The sequence below is a fragment of the Poromitra crassiceps genome (assembly GCF_964638095.1).
Source record: "Poromitra crassiceps genome assembly, chromosome: 13".
NCBI classification, from domain to species: Eukaryota; Metazoa; Chordata; class Actinopteri; order Beryciformes; family Melamphaidae; genus Poromitra; species Poromitra crassiceps.
In genome coordinates this window covers 25963658-25986756 of record NC_139644.1, presented here as the reverse complement: position 1 = coordinate 25986756, position 23099 = coordinate 25963658, and the positions used below count along the sequence as shown (strand labels likewise).

Genomic DNA, 23099 nt, shown 5'->3' with positions numbered 1-23099 from the left:
CTCTCTCCCTGCAAAGTACTGTCCTCTCTCCCCGCAAAGTACTCGCCTGATACCTGTGTCCCGGACACAAACGCTGCACTGCTCTCATTTATCTTTCTCTGCTCTGTTTTTACCGCTTCCTGGAAGCCTTGCGCTACTTAGAGACTGTCCAGCTCACCGGAACCATTGTTTGTTATCCAATGGCTCTGCCAAACACTAATCTGACAACTTCAACAGTGTTCAATGTCAGATATGATCTCTTTCTCCAAATATATACATGGGTGTTCTCTATGTGTCGGGTAATATAGAAAGCGACCTGCAACCACCTAGTGAAGCTCATTGTCCATGTGCATTATTCATACCTTTCCACTCTGATTGTGGATAGTGATGAAACAGTTGGCTGGGGTTTGTACTTTGGCACAGATCGTAGCAGGTTTGACAGGTAATTCTCAATGCATTCTGATGTTTGTGGTCTAGCTCATTTGTGTATGTGTCTGTATGCGTTGAAGTGTTGGGCAGATGCTATTGCCGGGACTAGTGTTGAGTCGCTCTTCTTCAGTCTTTCTATCTGCTCCTCTCTGTCAACAGAACGCCAAGCAGTGGCTATGTCAAATTTCATATTTTCTGGAATCTGTCCATGAGAGCAGTAGGCTACAATCCATCTCATACTCCCTTATAATCTCTCATTATGCTTTTTCTGTCTCACCGTCTTCTCCAGCACCCCCTCCGTACCTCTTACTTCCCCCCTCACTTTCTCTCAGATTTGAGTCTCTTGCACATTTTCCTTGGAGCCACTCTTAAAGAGCAGTGGCTCGTTCTGGCCTTTCCCCATAAGACCCTTGAGAGAACTGTGGATGCCCAACTGAGGCAGGGGCACCGGGGTGGGCAGGGTGCCCCCCCCGGGTGTTCCCCCACTGGTGGAGGTTGGGCCCTGGGAGCAGGAGAGCGGTGTGTTCTGGGACTGCGAGCAAGGTGAAGGGTTGTTGTTGTTGTTGAGGCCCATGCCCAGGCTCATCATGTTGTTGTTGAAGTGATGGCTTTTGTAGTAGTGGTTGAGGTGCTCAGACCGGGCCAGGTTAGGCAGGTTGACTATCTCCGGGTGGTGCAGCCTGAGGCTCTGGCCTCCTCCTATCCCACTGCTCCCGCTCTGTGTGACGGTGGAGCCTCCTGAGATGCCGCTGCCCCGGCCGCCGGCCCCGCCCCCCAGCTCGTCCTCCACGTTGATGATCTCGATAGCGCGGGCGGGGCCGTGGTGTTTGTGCAGCTGGTGCTGCTTCCTCAGCTTGTAGAACACAACCAGCATCACAGCCGCCATGAAGGTAATGGCTACGAAGCAGCCGATGATGATCTTGGTGGTTTTCATCACGTCGTCCAGGCCTGAGAAGCCCGGCTCAGTGATGGGCACAGTGAAAGTGGGCCGGGTGGCCCGGGGAGAAGAGGAGGACCAGCCGGCTGACAGAGAGGATGCCGTGGTGGAGACGCCATCTGGCCACAGGTGGCCAGAGGGAGTCGGGCCAGGATGAACACGGATGAAGGTCTCATTGATGGCGAACAGCGCAGAATCTTCCTCCCCCGTGGACTCCACCGTTTCCACGGTAACAGTGGTGAAGTAGGTGTAGTTGACGCTGACATCAGCGGCGGTGACATTGAGGACAGCAGTTGCGGTGGTATTGCCAGCAGAGTTGGTGACCATGCAGGTGTACTGGCCTGTGTCTCGCAGGGTGACATTTGTGAAGTTTAGTGTGCCATCATGCAAGACGGATATACGCACCCGGTAGGAGCCATGGGTCATTAGGGTGCCATTTGGGGTGATCCAGTTGACAGATGTCATGGAGGTGCCTGTGCGACACTTAAGCTCAGCAGCCATGCCCTCCGTGACATTGAGGTCGGTCGGTGGCTCCACGATGACGGGGGCGTAGCAGGTGAAGTGGCTCTGGTCGAGCTCTCCGATGTACCTACCCTTCAAGCCGGGGGGAGCGTGGCAGCGGGCGCAGCAGGTGGTGTTGCTGGGCACCGTCTCTTTCAACCACCAGCTGAGCCACAGCACATCACAGTTGCACACCCAGGGGTTGTGGTTGAGGTGCACCCTCTCCAGCTGGTGAAGGGGTGTGAAGAGGTCATGGGGCAGGGAGTGCAGGGAGTTATGGGACAGGTTGAGCTCTTCCAGGTTTTTCAGGTCGTCGAAGGCGTTGCGCTCGATGACGGACACCTGTGAGTGCATGAGCCACAGCTTGCGCAGAGACACCAGGCCCTGGAAGGAGCCGGGTCGGATGATCTCCAGCCGGTTTCCTGACAGCTCCAGCTCCTCCAGGCGCACTAGGGCTGTCAGCTTGGGAATGTCCTTCAGCCCACACATGCCCAGGTTCAGGTACCGTAGGTTGATGAGGCCCACGAAGGCTGCGTCAGAGATGAAATCCAGCTTCTTGAGCTCACCCAGGTCCAGGCGACGGAGCGAGGGCACGCGGTGGAAGGCGTAGCCCGGCAGCGTCTCGATGGGGTTGTTGCGCAGCCACAGCTCCCGCAGCTTGCTGAGGTACTCGAAGGCATGCGATGGCACCAGCGTGAGGCGGTTGTCGAAGAGCTCCAGCGTGTTGAGGTTGGGGAGGCCATTGAACGCTCCGACCTCAATCTGACGGATCTGGTTCTTGGAGAGCTGGAGGATCTCAAGGTGCCTCAAGTGTTTGAAAGTGTCTGACTTGATAACCTGGAGGGCAGAGAAGGATAACGTTACTGTCTGACATGTATAGTGACAGATAAACAGACTGTGACTGTTGCAAGGATGTGTGCGAAAAGGTTTTATGATGAAACGTTTGGTAAAAGTAAAAAAGTGGCGCACACCAATAGCACCACCTTGTGATATCAAATATATTTTAATTGATTTAATTGATAATTGAGATGCTAATTTGAATGTTTTGAATGTTTTCATGCGAGAAGACATGTTTCTGGAAAATGTGCCGCGGGCCACGGACACTGCTCACTAGAATCAGTTAGCTGTCCAATTGGAGCTCATTTGGCGAGAAGATAGTGAGCGCACCTAAAAGCCCCTTAACTCTCTGACTGTGGGAGATATGTGGGACCAAAGTCCTCTGTGAGACACACAGAAGCTCCTGGAGTCAGGCCATCGCCTCTTCTGTATGTGGAGCAGGAGCAGGAGGGGGCGATATAGGCAAAGAGGGGGAGAGAGAGCGGGAGGGGTGGGGATGTTAAGAGGGGGTGGGAGCTGTCAAGGCTTTACTCTCAGGGTACTCAGTGAAGGAAAAAATAAGCCAGAGAATCTAGGATGCCTTCAGGTGTTAAAAACATTTTTAGATTTTTAATCATTTCAAGTGGGGCTGCAGGACACAACAAACCGAATCGGAATTTGCAGGCTCAGAGCGAAGCGCAATGAATAGTGTTATTATTTATTTTATTTTATTTTATTTATTTATTTATTTTCCATGGGAGCAGCATCTCTTAAATCCTCGCAGACCAAATCATGTGGATTGATGGCCCATTTCTGCTCTGTTAACATCACATGCAGTTTAATGCTTTCTCCGAGGAGCAGGTTGTGTTCCTGGGTCCTAATGTACAAGAGCTTGAAATAATAGTTGATGCGCTGGACAAGTTGAACTATGATTAGGGAATTTGCTGCTTTTTGTTAGGGTAGATCAAATGTAGTGGAAATTAATTTAAAATCACAACAGAACAAAGCACAGTCAGCAACACGAGGAGAGTTGTGATTACTTAAAATGTAGCGAAGAGTCAAATAAACCCACTCTGTCTATAAATGTATAGAGATTCATGTGCTTCTTATCGATGGTCTATGGTGAAATGATCTTCCCTTGCAGCTGTAAAACCACAAACGCGGCCGTGGGACTGTAGATAAATTCATAATGCTTTGCATACAAAAGGCAGCACACTGTCAGAAATACAGTATGCCTTGCTTTCAATCCATTAAAAAATCCCTCAGTTCAGCAGAGGTTTAAATGTCTTCTCTAATTTTGACTCCTTACTTCTCTGTCTTTTTACTAAAAACGAAAGTTTAAAAAAACATATCAACAGATTAATCCACAGCAGATATGTGCAGAAAACCCCAGCATAAATACATAAATAAACATGTTAATAGGTGTGTGTGTGTGTGTGTGTGTGTGTGTGTGTGTGTGTGTGTGTGTGTGTGTGTTCTCTATGCATATACTTTTTTATCGTTAACTTATTTATACAGGGAGAGTCTCACTGAGAGCAATGCTCTCATTTTCAGGAGCGCCCACATTCACACACACATTTATACCTGGAAGCTGACCAGTACAACCACAGTCTAATCTGCTGTCCACTGATCAGCTCCACTGGAGCGATTGGCGTTAAGGGCCTTGCTCAAGGGCACCTCAGTGGTGGTAATGAGGGAGGGGCAAGCGCTGCCTTTTTTCACTTTCCCCACCCAGATTTATCCTGCCTGTCCCGGGGATTGAAGCGACGACCTTCCGGTCACAAGCTCACTTCTCTAACCTTTAGGCCACCACTGTCCCAAATTTTCAGCATATAAATAAACTACATCAATAACATGTTATCTTATAAACATACACTGTTGAAAAGTAACACGTTCATTCTTAAAAGTGTGTATTTTCTCCATGTGGTTTATGCAGTGATGTAGTTGATGTTATGTTGTTAAAAAAGAAAGTGGGTAAAATGTGACCTCCAGTCGCTGATTACCATATAGGAGACAACCATCATTATAAACAAAAATCAATAATGTTTACAGGAAACCATTAATTTATGCATTTTTCCATTAAAAGAGACGATCCTCATATAATTGACATCAGTTTGATGCTGCTTACACTGTGAATGATGAATTCATCTCATAAATATTCATGTCAGACTAAAAGGTGTAGGTATAAACCATATTCTACAGAGAAAACAGTCCCCACTATCCTGGCTATGCATACCCATATTTTATTTTTATTAATTTTTTATTTTGCCTTTATTTATACAGGGAAGGCTCTTGAGAGCAAGCTCTCATTTCTTTCATATTCTCTCGCTGTAATGTGTGTTTTCTATCTGGGTATCTGTGTAGACTACTTAGACTACTGTATGTATTTTCATGGTGGGTTTGCAATACTTTTCCAATGTGTTTATGTAAAGCGCTTTTTATATAAAGTTTCCACACAGAAAAGTAAAGGTGCCAAGTGGAACCGGACATGGTTCTTCTGAGTGATGCCATATATAGAAGGGTTGTTGGGGTCGGGTTGTTAATTCTCACTTATTGGATGGTGATAGCATAATTTACATGTGGAAAATAACACCTCCATACTATCAATAGGAGAGCACTCATGCATATCCAGTGAGAGCGGGAGGTGCTGGTCACAGCAAGAAAAATCTAAATATACTGGATGAAACATTTCTCAGAATACAAATCCATAGCATATATAGCAAATGATACAATGCAGGTGTCTAAGCAGAGTACAGACATGGTTCTTTAAGACACTTAGGGCCCTATCTTCATACAGGCGATATCCCCTATTTACGCTTTTTTTACTTTAATGTTTAATTTATTTTCATGATTTATTCTTCAACTTTTACATTATCCCCTCGAACTCTCAAGTACCCCCTGTAGTACCTCCACATACCCCTAGGCCTAAGGGGTACGCGTACCCCAGTTTGAGAACCACTGTTCTACGGCATCCCTCTGAGGAACAATTGTACCTTTATTTCCCTGTGTGTGTGTGTGTGTGTGTGTGTGTGTGTGTGTGTGTGTGTGTGTGTGTGTGTGTGTGTGTGTGTGTGCACACAGTAGGAATTAAGTTTGACTGCATTTTACTTCACTTGCAAGCTAAATGCTTTGTACCACAAATATTCACCTGTATGGAGTTCTCCTGCAGGTTGAGGTATCGTGTGTTGACTGATATGCTCTCCGGCACCTCATCCAGGTTTTGCCTGGTGCAGATGACTCGGCTGGCCTGGTTGGAGCAGGTGCAGTGGGAGGGGCAAGAGGAGGCGGCTCCCACCAACTCCGGCCCAGGTAGGAGGAGCCGCAGTAGCAGCTGGGCCAATAGAAAGAGGAAGGGGGAGGGGCCGGGGAGGCAGGTCAGCGTGGCGATGCGCATGGCCACTGGGACATGACCCTGCTCTTTAATGCGAAGGTACGAGTGAGTTGACTCCACGCCGGTGGATTTGCCAGAAAAGGTTTCCTTTCCCTTTGGTCCTCCAGTGGCAATTTGTTCTTTCTAACTCCGCATCCTCGGAGATGTTTCTTGTCCTCTGTCGATCTCTGTGTTTTTTTCCTCTTGCTGTTTGAACATAGAAATATGCAGATAAACAGATGTTATTCCCTTTTTCTCTCGTGCTCTCTGGGGATTTGAACGGGGCTTTCTGAGAAGTGAGAGGGACCCAGGAGTTACTGTGGAAGAACAAAAGAGAGAGAGAGAGAGAGAGATATTACAGTAAATACAGACTGTGCGTCGTGTTTTCAACAGACGATGAATAGGACAAATAATAGGTAGACGTCTACAGCTTATCATGGGAGGGATTGTCAAAGCATCTTTGAGAAGCTTTAGAACTTCTGTGTCACTGCTCATATCAAATCCCACATAATCCCCAAGCAGACATTTTGTCAGAAATCAAATCCTTGCACCCGGAGCAGGTGGAAGCAGATTTCTTTAATTAATGTTAGAGGTGGAGGTAGAGAATTCCTGAAGCAGACAATCAAAGAGTCTAAACTAGGACAACAGAGCATTTCTCTCTTCAAAGCTGCTATGTGCCGCATTTTAACATCAGTAAATCATTACCACGTTCACTGTGAGATATTAATAGGCTATAATTATAATGACCATTACTGTAAAAATGTATAAAATGGTCAGCCTCTGCCGGCCTCTACACTGCATTTTACACTGTGTGCCAACGGATCAGATTTGGTGGCAAATCTGGTGGATTTTTTTACATCACAGAACAGGAAGAGGGCGCTGTTCTTCCAGAACAAGCTGAAGTGAAACACTCAGAGTTTCTGGCAGATGGAAGAAGGCCAAGGGGGCGTGATTTCTAACCCCACATAGGATAAGCAATAACCACGCCCTGTGGCGCTGGGATTGGCCAGGAGCATTGAAGCTTGGGACTAAAGCACCTGGGGTTTTTCATCTTTTAAAATAAAGATGTTTGAAAAACTATTGCTTGTTACATTTTCAGTGCTGTACCTTTTCTCTGAGTAAGAATTAAGCTTGAAATTAACGATATGATACATTATATTATATGAGCTATGAACGTGAACACAACACCGTTTATATTATTGCATGTTTTTGTAGATTGTGTACGTTATTGTGTAGATTACAATTATTATTGCTTATTATTATTACTATGATAAGGTGACCATAATTCATTTCAATGTCCGCTCTCAATGTCCGTTCTCAAGAGTTGGTTCATGAAATCGCTGGGCTGCGTGCCCTCCAGTGTTGCTCCTGGCCAATCCCGGCGCCACAGGGCGTGGTTATTGCTTATCCTATGTGGGGTTAGAAATCACGCGCCAAGGGGGGTGTTTCGGTTGGTTGCATTGAGGTCAAGTGGAAACTGCAGTTGCTTGAATGGCCACTTGAGGCTGGCTCCAAAAGGGAGTCATTCGCCGTTGACCCACATGTTAAAATGCCCAACTTTACAGCAGAAATAAACAGGTTTACAGTCTGGTTAAACAATGGTTTTGGTCTGTGTAGCAGTAGCTTAGTAATTTCACTTTTCATGACAACACGGGGGGTAATTTTTTTTATATAATTCATCCTTTTAGAGTAAAATAGACAACAAAAAATAATGTTTTCGGCGTGATTGACAGGTCGCTGTCCAGCCCGTCGATCACGGACAAATAGCAGGCAGCTTTGGGGGAAGCCCCTCTTGTCCAAATATTGCTACAAATAGTCACTTCTGGCTCCAAAAAAACAAGGCCAAAATGCCAAAACGGGAGCTCACAAACAAATGGGTGACGTCACACTCACTATGTCCATCTTTTTTTTTTACAGTCCATCGGTGAAGCTAAAAAATAAAACAAACACAGTGTGACAGGAAGCAGCAGGCTTTACAGGAAATGCTGTCTCAATTTTGAGAAACACCAGCACTGACAATACCGCCGGTGCGAGGTAGGCTGCACCACAGTTTCATTTGTATACAGCAGTTATACCAAGGCATTGCCATTAATTTGACAATGATATATTGACGTTTGAAAATGCTCCACATAGCACCTTTAATCAAGCCGATCGTTAGCTATCAAAGCCGGGTGTTATTGCAGGTCCCATCCAACAGATAAGAGAGCGGGTCCAGTGAGCGATCTGTGCAGTGTGCACTAGCATAGAACTGGTGATGGGCTGGCAATGCTAATTCTATTTCCATACCAGCACAGCATCACACGCTCTAGGGGCCAGAGGATGGTGGCGAATGGTGCAATCTACATTAACACTAATAGACGGCCCAAGTCAGGCTCCACCAACCACTCTCCTTCCCTCTGCGGGTTATTTAGACCTGAATAACCTGAAATAACCAGCCACTCTCCTTCTCTCTGTGGGTTAATTAGACCTGAGTAACCTGAAATAACCAGCCACTCTCCTTCTCTCTGCGGGTTATTTAGACCTGAGTAACCTGAAATAACCAGCCACTCTCCTTCTCTCTGCGGGTTATTTAGACCTGAGTAACCTGAAATAACCAGCCACTCTCCTTCTCTCTGCGGGTTATTTAGACCTGAGTAACCTGAAATAACCAGCCACTCTCCTTCTCTCTGCGGGTTATTTAGACCTGAGTAACCTGAAATAACCAGCCACTCTCCTTCTCTCTGCGGGTTATTTAGACCTGAGTAACCTGAAATAACCAGCCACTCTCCTTCTCTCTGCGGGTTATTTAGACCTGAGTAACCTGAAATAACCAGCCACTCTCCTTCTCTCTGCGGGTTATTTAGACCTGAGTAACCTGAAATAACCAGCCACTCTCCTTCTCTCTGCAGGTTATTTAGACCTGAGTAACCTGAAATAACCAGCCACTCTCCTTCTCTCTGCAGGTTATTTAGACCTGAGTAACCTGAAATAACCAGCCACTCTCCTTCTCTCTGCGGGTTATTTAGACCTGAGTAACCTGAAATAACCAGCCACTCTCCTTCTCTCTGCAGGTTATTTAGACCTGAGTAACCTGAAATAACCAGCCACTCTCCTTCTCTCTGTGGGTTATTTAGACCTGAGTAACCTGAAATAACCAGCCACTGTCCTTCTCTCTGTGGGGTATTTAGACCTGAGTAACCTGAAATAACCAGCCACTCTCCTTCTCTCTGCAGGTTATTTAGACCTGAGTAACCTGAAATAACCAGCCACTCTCCTTCTCTCTGTGGGTTATTTAGACCTGAGTAAGCTGAAATAACCAGCCACTCTCCTTCTCTCTGTGGGTTATTTAGACCTGAGTAACCTGAAATAAGGGGTTATTTAGACCTGAGTAACCTGAAATAAGGGGTTATTTAGACCTGAGTAACCTGAAATAACCAGCCACTCTCCTTCTCTCTGTGGGTTATTTAGACCTGAGTAACCTGAAATAACCAGCCACTCTCCTTCTCTCTGTGGGTTATTTAGACCTGAGTAACCTGAAATAACCAGCCACTCTCGTTCTCTGTGCGGGTTATTTAAACCTGAGTAACCTGAAATAACCAGCCACTCTCCTTCTCTCTGCGGGTTAATTAGACCTGAGTAAGCTGAAATAACCAGCCACTCTCCTTCTCTCTGCGGGTTAATTAGACCTGAGTAACCGGAAATAACCAGCCACTCTCCTTCTCTCTGTGGGTTATTTAAACCTGAGTAACCTGAAATAACCAGCCACTCTCCTTCTCTCTGCGGGTTAATTAGACCTGAGTAACCTGAAATAACCAGCCACTCTCCTTCTCTCTGCGGGTTAATTAGACCTGAGTAACCGGAAATAACCAGCCACTCTCCTTCTCTCTGTGGGTTATTTAAACCTGAGTAACCTGAAATAACCAGCCACTCTCCTTCTCTCTGTGGGTTATTTAGACCTGAGTAACCTGAAATAACCAGCCACTCTCCTTCCCTCTGCGGGTTATTTAGACCTGAGTAACCTGAAATAACCAGCCACTCTCCTTCCCTCTGCGGGTTATTTAGACCTGAGTAACCTGAAATAACCAGCCACTCTCCTTCTCTCTGTGGGTTATTTAGACCTGAGTAACCTGAAATAAGGGGTTATTTAGACCTGAGTAACCTGAAATAACCAGCCACTCTCCTTCTCTCTGCGGGTTATTTAGACCTGAGTAACCTAAAATAACCAGCCACTCTCCTTCTCTCTGTGGGTTATTTAAACCTGAGTAACCTGAAATAACCAGCCACTCTCCTTCTCTCTGTGGGTTATTTAGACCTGAGTAACCTGAAATAACCAGCCACTCTCCTTCCCTCTGCGGGTTATTTAGACCTGAGTAACCTGAAATAACCAGCCACTCTCCTTCTCTCTGTGGGTTATTTAGACCTGAGTAACCTGAAATAAGGGGTTATTTAGACCTGAGTAACCTGAAATAACCAGCCACTCTCCTTCTCTCTGTGGGTTATTTAGACCTGAGTAACCTGAAATAAGGGGTTATTTAGACCTGAGTAACCTGAAATAACCAGCCACTCTCCTTCTCTCTGTGGGTTATTTAGACCTGAGTAACCTGAAATAAGGGGTTATTTAGACCTGAGTAACCTGAAATAACCAGCCACTCTCCTTCTCTCTGTGGGTTATTTAGACCTGAGTAACCTGAAATAACCAGCCACTCTCCTTCTCTCTGTGGGTTATTTAAACCTGAGTAACCTGAAATAACCAGCCACTCTCCTTCTCTCTGTGGGTTATTTAGACCTGAGTAACCTGAAATAACCAGCCACTCTCCTTCTCTCTGCGGGTTATTTAGACCTGAGTAACCTAAAATAACCAGCCACTCTCCTTCTCTCTGTGGGTTATTTAAACCTGAGTAACCTGAAATAACCAGCCACTCTCCTTCTCTCTGTGGGTTATTTAGACCTGAGTAACCTGAAATAACCAGCCACTCTCCTTCCCTCTGCGGGTTATTTAGACCTGAGTAACCTGAAATAACCAGCCACTCTCCTTCCCTCTGCGGGTTATTTAGACCTGAGTAACCTGAAATAACCAGCCACTCTCCTTCTCTCTGTGGGTTATTTAGACCTGAGTAACCTGAAATAAGGGGTTATTTAGACCTGAGTAACCTGAAATAACCAGCCACTCTCCTTCTCTCTGTGGGTTATTTAGACCTGAGTAACCTGAAATAAGGGGTTATTTAGACCTGAGTAACCTGAAATAACGAGCCACTCTCCTTCTCTCTGTGGGTTATTTAGACCTGAGTAACCTGAAATAACCAGCCACTCTCCTTCTCTCTGTGGGTTATTTAGACCTGAGTAACCTGAAATAACCAGCCACTCTCCTTCTCTCTGCAGGTTATTTAGACCTGAGTAACCTGAAATAACCAGCCACTCTCCTTCTCTCTGCAGGTTATTTAGACCTGAGTAACCTGAAATAACCAGCCACTCTCCTTCTCTCTGTGGGTTAATTAGACCTGAGTAACCTGAAATAACCAGCCACTCTCCTTCTCTCTGTGGGTTAATTAGACCTGAGTAACCTGAAATAACCAGCCACTCTCCTTCTCTCTGCAGGTTATTTAGACCTGAGTAACCTGAAATAACCAGCCACTCTCCTTCCCTCTGCGGGTTATTTAGACCTGAGTAACCTGAAATAACCAGCCACTCTCCTTCCCTCTGCGGGTTATTTAGACCTGAGTAACCTGAAATAACCAGCCACTCTCCTTCTCTCTGTGGGTTATTTAGACCTGAGTAACCTGAAATAAGGGGTTATTTAGACCTGAGTAACCTGAAATAACCAGCCACTCTCCTTCTCTCTGTGGGTTATTTAGACCTGAGTAACCTGAAATAAGGGGTTATTTAGACCTGAGTAACCTGAAATAACCAGCCACTCTCCTTCTCTCTGTGGGTTAATTAGACCTGAGTAACCTGAAATAACCAGCCACTCTCCTTCTCTCTGTGGGTTATTTAGACCTGAGTAACGTGAAATAACCAGCCACTCTCCTTCTCTCTGTGGGTTATTTAGACCTGAGTAACCTGAAATAACCAGCCACTCTCCTTCTCTCTGTGGGTTATTTAGACCTGAGTAACCTGAAATAACCAGCCACTCTCCTTCTCTCTGCGGGTTAATTAGACCTGAGTAACCTGAAATAACCAGCCACTCTCCTTCTCTCTGCGGGTTAATTAGACCTGAGTAACCTGAAATAACCAGCCACTCTCCTTCTCTCTGTGGGTTATTTAGACCTGAGTAACCTGAAATAACCAGCCACTCTCCTTCTCTCTGTGGGTTATTTAAACCTGAGTAACCTGAAATAACCAGCCACTCTCCTTCTCTCTGCGGGTTATTTAGACCTGAGTAACCTGAAATAACCAGCCACTCTCCTTCTCTCTGTGGGTTATTTAGACCTGAGTAACCTGAAATAACCAGCCACTCTCCTTCTCTCTGTGGGTTATTTAAACCTGAGTAACCTGAAATAACCAGCCACTCTCCTTCTCTCTGTGGGTTATTTAGACCTGAGTAAGCTGAAATAACCAGCCACTCTCCTTCTCTCTGTGGGTTATTTAGACCTGAGTAACCTGAAATAACCAGCCACTCTCCTTCTCTCTGTGGGTTATTTAGACCTGAGTAACCTGAAATAACCAGCCACTCTCCTTCTCTCTGTGGGTTATTTAGACCTGAGTAACCTGAAATAACCAGCCACTCTCCTTCTCTCTGTGGGTTATTTAGACCTGAGTAACCTGAAATAACCAGCCACTCTCCTTCTCTCTGCAGGTTATTTAGACCTGAGTAAGCTGAAATAAGGTTATTTAGACCTGAGTAACCTGAAATAAGGGGTTATTTAGACCTGAGTAACCTGAAATAAGCTTATTTAGACCTGAGTAACCTGAAATAAGCTTATTTAGACCTGAGTAACCTGAAATAAGCTTATTTAGACGTGAGTAACCTGAAATAATGGGTTATTTAGACCTGAGTAACCTGAAATAAGGGGTTATTTAGAACTGAGTAACCTGAAATAAGGGGTTATTTAGACCTGAGTAACCTGAAATAAGCTTATTTAGATGTGAGTAACCTGAAAGAATGGGTTATTTAGACCTGAGTAACCTGAAATAAGGGGTTATTTAGACCTGAGTAACCTGACATAAGGGGTTATTTAGACCTGAGTAACCTGAAATAAGCTTATTTAGACCTGAGTAACCTGAAATAAGCTTATTTAGACCTGAGTAACCTGAAATAAGCTTATTTAGACCTGAGTAACCTGAAATAAGAGCATTCTGCAATCTAGGGATGGGTATTAATGATGATGGGTGTAATGATGGGACTTTGACACGCAAACTCATTTGACACGCTGAGCATCCTCACTTGGCACAGTGAGAAAGGGAGGTGCAGAGGAGAGAGAGGTAGAGAGGGGGAGAGGATGAGGAGAGAGAGAGAGGGATTATTAATCTGATAGATGACTGTATGGCTGCAGGCAGAGAAGGGAATTATCAACACTACAGTAATAGATGAATACTGAACAGCTGCAGAGAGAGGGCCAGAGGAGAGAGAGAGAGAGAGAGAGAGAGAGAGAGATGAAGAGAGAGATGGAGGGAAGGTTGCGTGAAAGGGATGATGGAGGATAAAAGACCCAGAGAGAGGTATAAATAGTGGGAAGAGCAGAAAAGAGATCAGTAGTAGAAGAAAGATAAAAAAGTAAAAAAGTACTAGAAGAAGCAAAATAGGGAGGGAGAGAAGAGGAGACATTAATTTTAATAATCTCTCGCTCAGTGAGAGAGTGAGAGAGAGAGAGAGAGGGGGCTCAACAGAGAGAGGAATATAAAAGAGACAGAGATGGAAGGAGGGCGACGACAACACAGAGATGCATATAAAACAGAGAGAGCGACAGAGAGATGGAGGCGAAAGACAATACAGGAGGATGAATATGAAACAGGTGGGAGATGCGGCGAAAGAGAGAGAGAGAGAGAGAGAGAGAGGTTTCTCGTGAGTGCTGGATGAGTGGGTAGAGAGGGAGGGTGAGATGGGGAGGGGGTAAGATTGATCAATAATGCGTATGCAGTAGGCAATGACATTAAAACACACACACAAGGACACTGTGATAAATCATATCGGCAGCACCATCTCTGATCGTGGCCAATGTGAGCGAGGACAGGACACCAGCAGACCGCAACAGCAACAGCAACAGCAACTTGGTGCAGACGCAACACTCGCAATGGCGGGGTGGGGGGTGGGGGTGGGGGGCTTGTCTTTTTTCATTCCTCGCGCTGCATCTTAACGTGATGCAGCAGCACCGATGGATAAAGAGCCATTTGAGTGTTATTTTTGGAACAACTCTCACCTTTTATTTTAATTTGCAGCCACCTTTTTTTTCTCTCTTCTCTTTGGGGGCGTGCGAGAAGTGTGAGTGCCAGAGCTATTTCAGGTAGACGATGCATCTGAGTGGAGTCGAGAGAGGGTGCAAAAGGAGCTGGGAAGCTGCAGGCTTGAGATTAAAAGAAAGATGGTAGCTCAGATGTTGGGGAGGGGGGTGCAAGCCGAGTCCATAGAGGCGACTGAGACTGAGTTGGAGCTGACAGCTAGTTCGAGGCCCAGTTGATTGTATTCTGCCTCACAGCTGCCACTATCCACATGTTACAAATCAGTGGTGGAAATGGCCAGGATTCACCCTGGGAACCCTACTTACGCAGGATGGGGGTCCCCGGATGCGCCCCACCCGATAGATATAATATCCTGATAGGAATAATATCCTATGCCTGCATAGGATATTATTTCTGAATGCTTGACTTTTTACTCATTATACCATTCAGCTGCATAAAAATCTCTTACAAAAGTTACTTAAGATTGCTGAGCTCTACTGATTATTTCCCCTTGATTTTATTCATGACAGATTGATTGATTGATGACACATTGATATTGACACTGCTTATTCAGCTTCCAAATACATGTTCTCCTACTATTCTCTGATCCTTTCATGCTGCCCCCTCTCCACTGCTCTGCTCTGCTCTTCTCTCCACTGCTCTGCTCTCCACAGTACTGCTCTGCTCTTCTCTCCACTGCTCTGCTCTCCACTGCTCTGCTATCCACTGCTCTGCTCTTCACTGCTCTGCTCTCCACTGCTCTGCTCTTCACTACTCTGCTCTCCACAGTACTGCTCTGCTCTCCACTGCTCTGCTCTTCACTGCTCTGCTCTCCACTGCTCTGCTCTTCACTACTCTGCTCTCCACTGCCCTGCTCTCCACTGCTCTGCTCTTCACTGCTCTGCTCTCCACTGCTCTGCTCTTCACTGCTCTGCTCTCCACAGTACTGCTCTGCTCTCCACTGCTCTGCTCTTCTCTCCAATGCTCTGCTCTCCACTGCTCTGCTCTTCACTGCTCTGCTCTCCACTGCTCTCCACTGCTCTGCTCTCCACTGCTCTGCTCTTCACTGCTCTGCTCTGCTCTCCACTGCTCTGCTCTTCACTGCTCTGCTCTGCTCTCCACTGCTCTGCTCTCCACTGCTCTGCTCTTCACTGCTCTGCTCTGCTCTCCACTGCTCTGCTCTCCACTGCTCTGCTCTCCACTGCTCTGCTCTTCACTGCTATGCTCTCCACTGCTCTGCTCTCCACTGCTCTGCTCTTCACTGCTCTGCTCTCCACTGCTCTGCTCTTCACTGCTCTGCTCTCCACTGCTCTGCTCTCCCCAATGCCGTTCCCCGTCTTATTCTCGCCGTTCCCTCTCAACTTTTACTCTGGGAACAATGTTCCCAGGGGTCCCCCCCATTTCCACCACTGTTTACAATAGTCATCTACCTGTAACTCCCTCCTCTTCCTCTCTTGCATTAATTCCTCCCCTCTTGCTTTCCCCGTCTCCCTCAACACGCCCTCCTCCCTTTTCCCTCCAAATGTAAGAAATGTCTCTTCCTCTCTGTTTGAAGGATGTTGGTTGTTACGGGTTATGGTTATACAAGTAAAATAACTTGGTTAAGGTTCAGGGTTAAGTGAGGTATATGCTTCAATGTGAGCCTCGTGTACGTTGTCTGCAGCAGCTAGACGGACATGCTGGAACGTCAGCTCAGTGCACTGGCTGCAGTTTAGATGAGGTGTCATAGAGGTGGTTATATCTGCAGACCTCCTCAGCTACACTCTCTTCTATCTGTTCCATATTCCCAACGTTCCTTCCAGACCCCAACAAGATCAATACAGAAGTATGTCAGCAGATATACAACCACATTGTTCTGTTCACATCAGCCGCGTCGAACCGACACTCCGTCACATTTTTGGGGAGCTGCATGAAAGCCTCCCCGTCAGGGTCCTTGGCCACGGTGCTGCCCTTGGCGAGGCACCGGTGCCATTTACACGTCCAAGCATAAATTCCACTCTAGGGGTTATAAGAAATAAGAACGTCCATTAAAAATGGTGGTTGAACTTGGAGCTTGTGGCAGATGGGTGTATGTCTTTGCCTTTGATGCAGAGGACTGGAGATCAATTCCCAGGTAAACCACAATTTAATTTGAAAACGTTTTTCCTTATTTAAAGTCCCTGGAAACCAGAAATATTTCTTTATTATTTAGCATTTTGAGTTCATCACATCACAGGACCCTATGTTAATAAGCCACCAGCCAAATTTGAACGATGATGAACGTCGCAAAGTATATAAATTTAGGTTTGACAGTCATGGCAAAAGTCATGAGAATCAATTAGTTTTTAGAGTGTATTTTCTCCCGTGGACTATGTGGGCGTGTCCCGTCTGCAGTAGGGAAATTTCTCTCTCTTTCTCTCTCTCTCGGAGAGAGAGGGAGAGAAGGAGAGAGAGAGAAGGAAAGAGACATGGGGTAAGTGTGTGTGTGTGTGTGTGTGTGTGTGTGTGTGTGTGTGTGTGTGTGTGTGTGTTCGCGCGTTGCTCCGCGCATAGCGTACTGAGAGGAAGAGATCTCTGTTCTGCCGCTACGAGTGCACAGCGCTACTGTGTGTGTGTGTGTGTGTGTGTGAGTAACCTCGCACACACTGCCTGCTCTCTCTCTCTCTCTCTCTCACTAGTCCCAAGAGAGAGAGAGAGAGAGAGAGAGAGAGAGAGCGAGCAGGCAGCACGCTCGACACACAGCACACAGAGTGGGAGGGAGACAGACAGACAGACGCTGTGGGGCAAAGAACGGACAAAAGGAGAAGGGCGGATTGCGCGCGTGTACAAAGGTTATATAGAGCTTATGACATCATAAGCTCCTGCATTTTAGCACCTCGCGCACTGCTCTCTTCAATGAGGAAGTACCTTGTAGAATCTTGTAGAAAAGTGTGGATTTTAAGGCTTTGGGTTGAAAGTAATGTATAATAATTTCTGAGGCACACAATTACTAACATAAGACCCTAAATAACATAGTTAGAACGTTTTTGTGGATTTTGGTTCCCAGGGACTTTAAACCAAAGCCTAACTTTAACCAAGTTGTTTTACTTGCCTAACCATAACCGTAACAATCAACCTTTGCCGGGATGTAATTCTATGTTTTCAAATATGGTATTGTGAGACCGACTGTGTTCCCCATAGACATATATGACAGGCATTGGTGTTTAGGGTAACAAGTAGGCCAAGGGCAGTTTTCAGTTATCTTACAGATTATGAAAGTGCAGAGATTGTAAGCTTTCAAATGGTGTGCCCTACATTGCAATCTGAAAATAGTTGGAGACAAAGATGTATTTGAATGTTGGTACTCCTAAAAGCAACATTCAGTGAAAATCGCCCTGAAATGTCATGAACAAGCTTGGTTTGTCCTGAACAAGCTTAGTTAGCTAGCAAAGTCTAAGTACGTAGTGATCCTAAAACTGTTGTTTGTTATATTGAGTGTGTCCTTCAACATCTAAACTGGCTTAATATGAGAAAGAAAAGAAAAAAGAAAAACTAACTTTGATCTTGATTTGTGCGATGTGGTTGCGTACTTGTTACTCCTTTCACCAGACCATGTCACATTATGTCTATAGTGTTCCCGATGGCTGCTCCTCCTTCAGGCCACAAGGCATTCTGGGTATGCAGACCAGGAGGGTAGATGAGTCTTGCCCAAGGCATTCTGAGTATGAAGGCCATGAGGGTAGATGAGACTCTCCCATGCAGACGGTGCATCATGGTGTCCGGCTGCAGGGGCAAACGCAGCGCTGACCTCGCAGTTTGATGAAAGATTAACCTGGTACACTGATGCATATTAACCCTGACCCCCCCCCCCCCCCCCCCTCCGTTCTCACTCGACCACAGAGAAACTACACTGCGGCGTCCCTCCCATCTCTCTCTCTCTCTCTCTGCATTCAAATCTTACCCAACAGAGTTACCATGGTTACCTATTCACCACAGTCTCCCCCTCCGTCCAGCTGTATCCCACCGATTTCACATCCACCCTTCCTCCCCTCCTCCATCATTAGCACCCTAAACACACTATACAAATGGTGCAGAGAGCGAACATGTGAATGACACTGACGCTCTGAAAATCACGACATTATGTCACAGTACATTGCATTCTTAGCACTGAGGATGATGCTGCGATCCAGACAGACTTACAATGAATGCAACAGTAAAAAAAATAAAAAATAAAAAATCAGCTCCTGCAGAATGCTGCAAAACTGTTCCAAAAACCAACCAAGAAGTAGAAGGGCACTCAGAGAGCACAGACCTCCAGTGTGCTATGATACAGAGTTCATGAGTCACACCGCATCCACTCCAATATTTAATGGGTTCTTCCTTGGCCTATGCTCCACCCTTCCCACAAGTTTCATGAACATTGGCCAAGTAGTTTTTCTGTAATCCTGCTAACAAACAAACAAACAAACAAACAAACAAACAAACAGACAGACAGACAGACAGACAGACAGACAGACAGACAGCATCAAAAACATAATCTCCTTGGTGGGGTGGAAAGGTCACCTTACAGTATTCATGACCAGTGTGATGTGGTGAATATAAAATAAAATGTGAGTAAACTATGGAAAACAACAACCAATAGGCTTTAAACAGAAAACAACTAGAGACCATCTTATGAGGGGATCACACCAGCTGAATATGGGTCAGGGCAGGGTGTAAGTGTGTGGGGGGGGGGGGATCGCACCCATCACACCCATATTTGAACTCTGCCTTCATTTGAATGTGAACACACCTGTAAAGATTCATGACTGCAACTTGCATGGTTGTGAGTAACTTGTGACGCTATAAATATGCTCATAAACTGTTTCAATTTGGGAAAATCAGCTTGGCCAGTCCCTGCCTATATGCCAATACTCAATGATCACGTTTTTGATTGGCCAAGTGCCAAACCATTGGGGAGATAAATGGATGCAGACAGACAGATAGCGTTTTGCTCATTCTATAATAGGATATAGGCTGTGGGCCGGAGGCGTAAAGTGTGTGGGGGGAGGGCAATGTGAGGGAGGGGGGGCTTGCTCAGATCACACCCATTTTCGAACTTGGCCTTCATTTTGATGTCAACTACACTCCTGTAATGTTTCACGGTTTTGAATGGCAGAAAACCATTGATTTATGCTTCTTTTTTCACCTCGAAAAGACCCTCTCTTCTTACGTCCGTTACGACTTGCTTTGATGTAGAGACTATAAATTTCATATCAAAGATTTATGTCACCCTAAAAATTCTATTCCCGCAAATAAAAAGGTGGGTTAACTTGAATTTAAGTGGGTTAATCCTCCATTATATGTCTGCCTCTGCCTGCAAAACCATAATGTGAGAGCAAAGTGGTGGGAACTTGGAAGAGAAGCAGAATACAACCTAGAGAGAGCGATAGTTTGTTGTTGTTGTTGTTGTTGTTTTGAGAGAGATGAACCCGAGTCTCACTGCAAATCACCAAGTGGCCAAAATGGCTACCAGGACAACTACACAGGCAGAAGAAGGCATTGATGATGAAAGAATTATGGAGCAGATGGATGGATGGATCGATAGATAGATCGATAGATAGATAGATAGATAGACAGATAGACAGACAGACAGACAGACAGACAGACAGACAGACAGACAGACAGACAGACAGACAGACAGACAGACAGTCAGTAGGGATGGGGCCGATCCGATCCAATATCGGTATCGGGTGCCGATATTGGCACTAATTCATCGGATCGGAATCGGGGGGGGGGGGGAAATTGCAATTCCAGCGCTGGCCGTAATTTGCCCATGTATAATAGTATCCTTCTTTGCCTTGTATATTTTCTTAATTTTGTCTGCTTTTTGTAAGGTATATTTAAAAAAAAATCTTTAATTGGCCAAATCTTTGCCTATACTGTATACCGGTATTCAAGAAAAATATTGGTATCGGCATAATATTGGTATCGGCAGATATCCAAATTCCTGTATCGGAATTGGATCGGACGTGAAAAAATGTGGATCGGTGCATCCCTAACAGACAGACAGACAGACAGACAGACAGACAGACAGACAGATAGGTAGGTAGGTAGATACAGTAGATAGCTAGATAGATAGCTAGATAGATACTGTAGATAGATAGCTAGATAGATACTGTAGATAGATGGCTAGATAGATAAACAGACAGGAGAGCGCTCCTTCTCTCCAGTGTCCTGTCTTCAGATCAGCATGGAGGCCCCATCAGTAATGACTCTGCACACACCAAGATGGCAGCTCACGCCGCCGCCAAAGACAGCTCAGCATGTCCGCCGTGTGCGGTGGGAATAAAGCCCTGACCTTTCCCGCTGGCGCCGACATCTGGCCTGGCAGGGCTGAGCCTGCCAGGCAGGGCTGAGCCTGGCAGGCTCCAGGGCTGAGCCTGGCAGGCTCCAGGGCTGAGCCGGAATCCGCTCTCACATGCACACCTCCATTTCAGCGACACGGTAGTCATTTCAAATAATAAGCAAACAGAGATTTGATCCAGAGCGGCACACAGCAAGTTGACTTACTGTACAGCTGCTGATAGCGCCGTACGTTTCTGCTACATCTGCTGATACTGAGGTGCAACTGATCCACTGAGGGCAATATTGGCTGAGGTTTAGTGTCCCGTGATGGTCTAGAAAACGGTTTAAGAAGCTTTTACAGTAATAAAATGCTAAGGGAAACATTGAAACACCGGGTTTTTTTCTTCTACAGTACAATGAAGATGGTCAAATTTAAAGATATTGGATACAAGCGAGCACAAAGTACTATAGGGGCTACTGGCTGCTTCAGCTAAATCCAGCGTTTAAAGTCCCATATGGTTTAGCTGATACTGATGGAAACCGACTCTCTCGCACAGACACACACACACACACACACACACACACACACACACTGCACAATTGCTTTTGTGCAGAAAAATGTATGCAACCCGGGAACAGCAGGCTACTCCTACAGGTCTGATTGCTTAAGACTCGCATGGGGTTTGTGCAGGAGGGTGATGGAGATCAACGTCCTCCCTCACTCCCTCCAACCCTCCTGTCTCCCACTTGTGTATGAATGGTGAAAGCCAGGAGTGGAACATGTCTTCTCACTATTGCAGACTGACCCAATCACAGCACCTCCAGGCATCGCTAGGGGGACAAGTCTCTAGGGAGAAGTGCAAAATGCTGAGACTCGGAGACTTGTTGGTGTTACAACTCTGTTTTAAAGGAATACACCAAGTGTTTTGGGAGATTGTCGCTGTTGGTCATTGTTAAATAATGAGACCACAGACAACCATGTGTCCCTGGTATGCTCCAGTGCTCCATGCTAGACTATACCCCTTTCACACCACGGGTCCAACCAGGGTTATTTCCAGGTTGATTTTAGGTATGAAAGGGTTAAGCCAGGTTGCACCAGGTTGGTGACCCACCTTAAGACCAGGGTTGATTTCAGTGTGACATGGCACAACCTGTGTTGCTATGTGTTATGCTAATAGCCTAGGCTAATTGTTATGCATCTCTCTAGAGCCGTTTTCCCACATGCGTACCGGAAAATTACCTGTAAGTCAATATCACTTTGGCTCTTGCATATGGGAATCTAGCAGCCAAATTGCCTGTATGTTGGGGGGCGGGGCGGCACTGCAGAGCGGGTGGGGAGTGACGTGTTGGCAAAACTCTTGATGGTGAAATAAGTTTGCTTGTTTATCCGTTCACCTGCGTCGCGTTGAAGCACTTTTTACAGACTGGCTTCGTTTGATGTGTCCGGGCTTGCCTTCGCTGTCGGCAACGTAAGCAAAATACTTCCACATTTCGCTTCGTGCATTTGCTTCGTCTGTGTCCCTGTCGGGCTGTGCCTGTGACTGAAGGAGGAGGACTGAACGACTGTGGCCAGAGAGCGAGCAGGCAGCAGAGAGGAGAGATCACAAGATCATTTCGCCAGTTTGCTTTAATGTGCGCGAATGATTAGATTATGCCCGCTGGAACATTAAGCAACGTGTGTACACCTCGCCCATGCCGGCAAATGACTGGACCCGTTCTACACTTGCGCCTGTTATCGCGCATACCGCTCTTCTGACTGGCTCGAAACTGGTGAAATGTCGGCGATGACGGGGTCGCGCTTATACCGGCACGACGACTTTCCCACATGCAGGCATTAGACCACGTTAGACCAGCGGTACAAAGCGCATGTGGGAAAACGGCTTAGGGTTGTGTCATGACCAGGGATTAAAGGACGGCTTTACCGTGGGGAATATGAATATATATCAATCTCACGCCCCTAAGGTTTTAGAATCCGTTGAAATATTTTGAAATTGGAGCTTCACTGCCTGACCTATCAGGCATCTCTCACATTTTTAGGGAAGCCGGATGACGCGTTACGCGTCACCCGGCTTCCCTCCCCGCTTGCGGAACTCGAGCGCCTATGAACTACAAGTCTTGTGAGCATGGTCCCGCCTCTAGAGGTCCTCCACGCCCCTTCAGAGCTCTCGACGAAAAGCAAAAGGCAGCCATCTTGTCCACCCGCATAGCATACTGTAGCTAGGTTAGCTTTCCATAGCTCCTTGCCAAGAGACCATATCTCTGGAACGGAAGCACCAGAAGACACGGGACTGGCGGCATTGGAAAGCTCGTCAAATTTTACATCTAGTAGTAGGTGAGTTGAAGTAACGAAATCAACGCTGAGCAATGTACCCATTTTTACACATTTTTACAGAAAATAGTTACAACATCAGATGCGCGTAACTCCTACGA

At 46.1% G+C, this 23099-nt stretch overlaps 1 protein-coding gene across 1 annotated transcript; it reads right to left on the bottom strand.

Annotated features, from left to right (window-relative positions):
* Nucleotides 1-736: 736 nt before the first annotated feature.
* On the bottom strand, nucleotides 737-6071 carry lrrc4ba (leucine rich repeat containing 4Ba; the record flags this gene model as incomplete). The annotated part of the gene is made up of 2 exons (XM_083649130.1): nucleotides 5811-6071; nucleotides 737-2683 (listed from the first exon to the last, which is right to left on the bottom strand). Exons 1-2 carry the CDS (start codon nucleotides 6054-6056, stop codon nucleotides 737-739), a joined length of 2193 nt encoding a protein of 730 aa, XP_083505256.1. The 5' UTR covers nucleotides 6057-6071.
* Between the last annotated feature and the right edge of the window lie 17028 nt (nucleotides 6072-23099).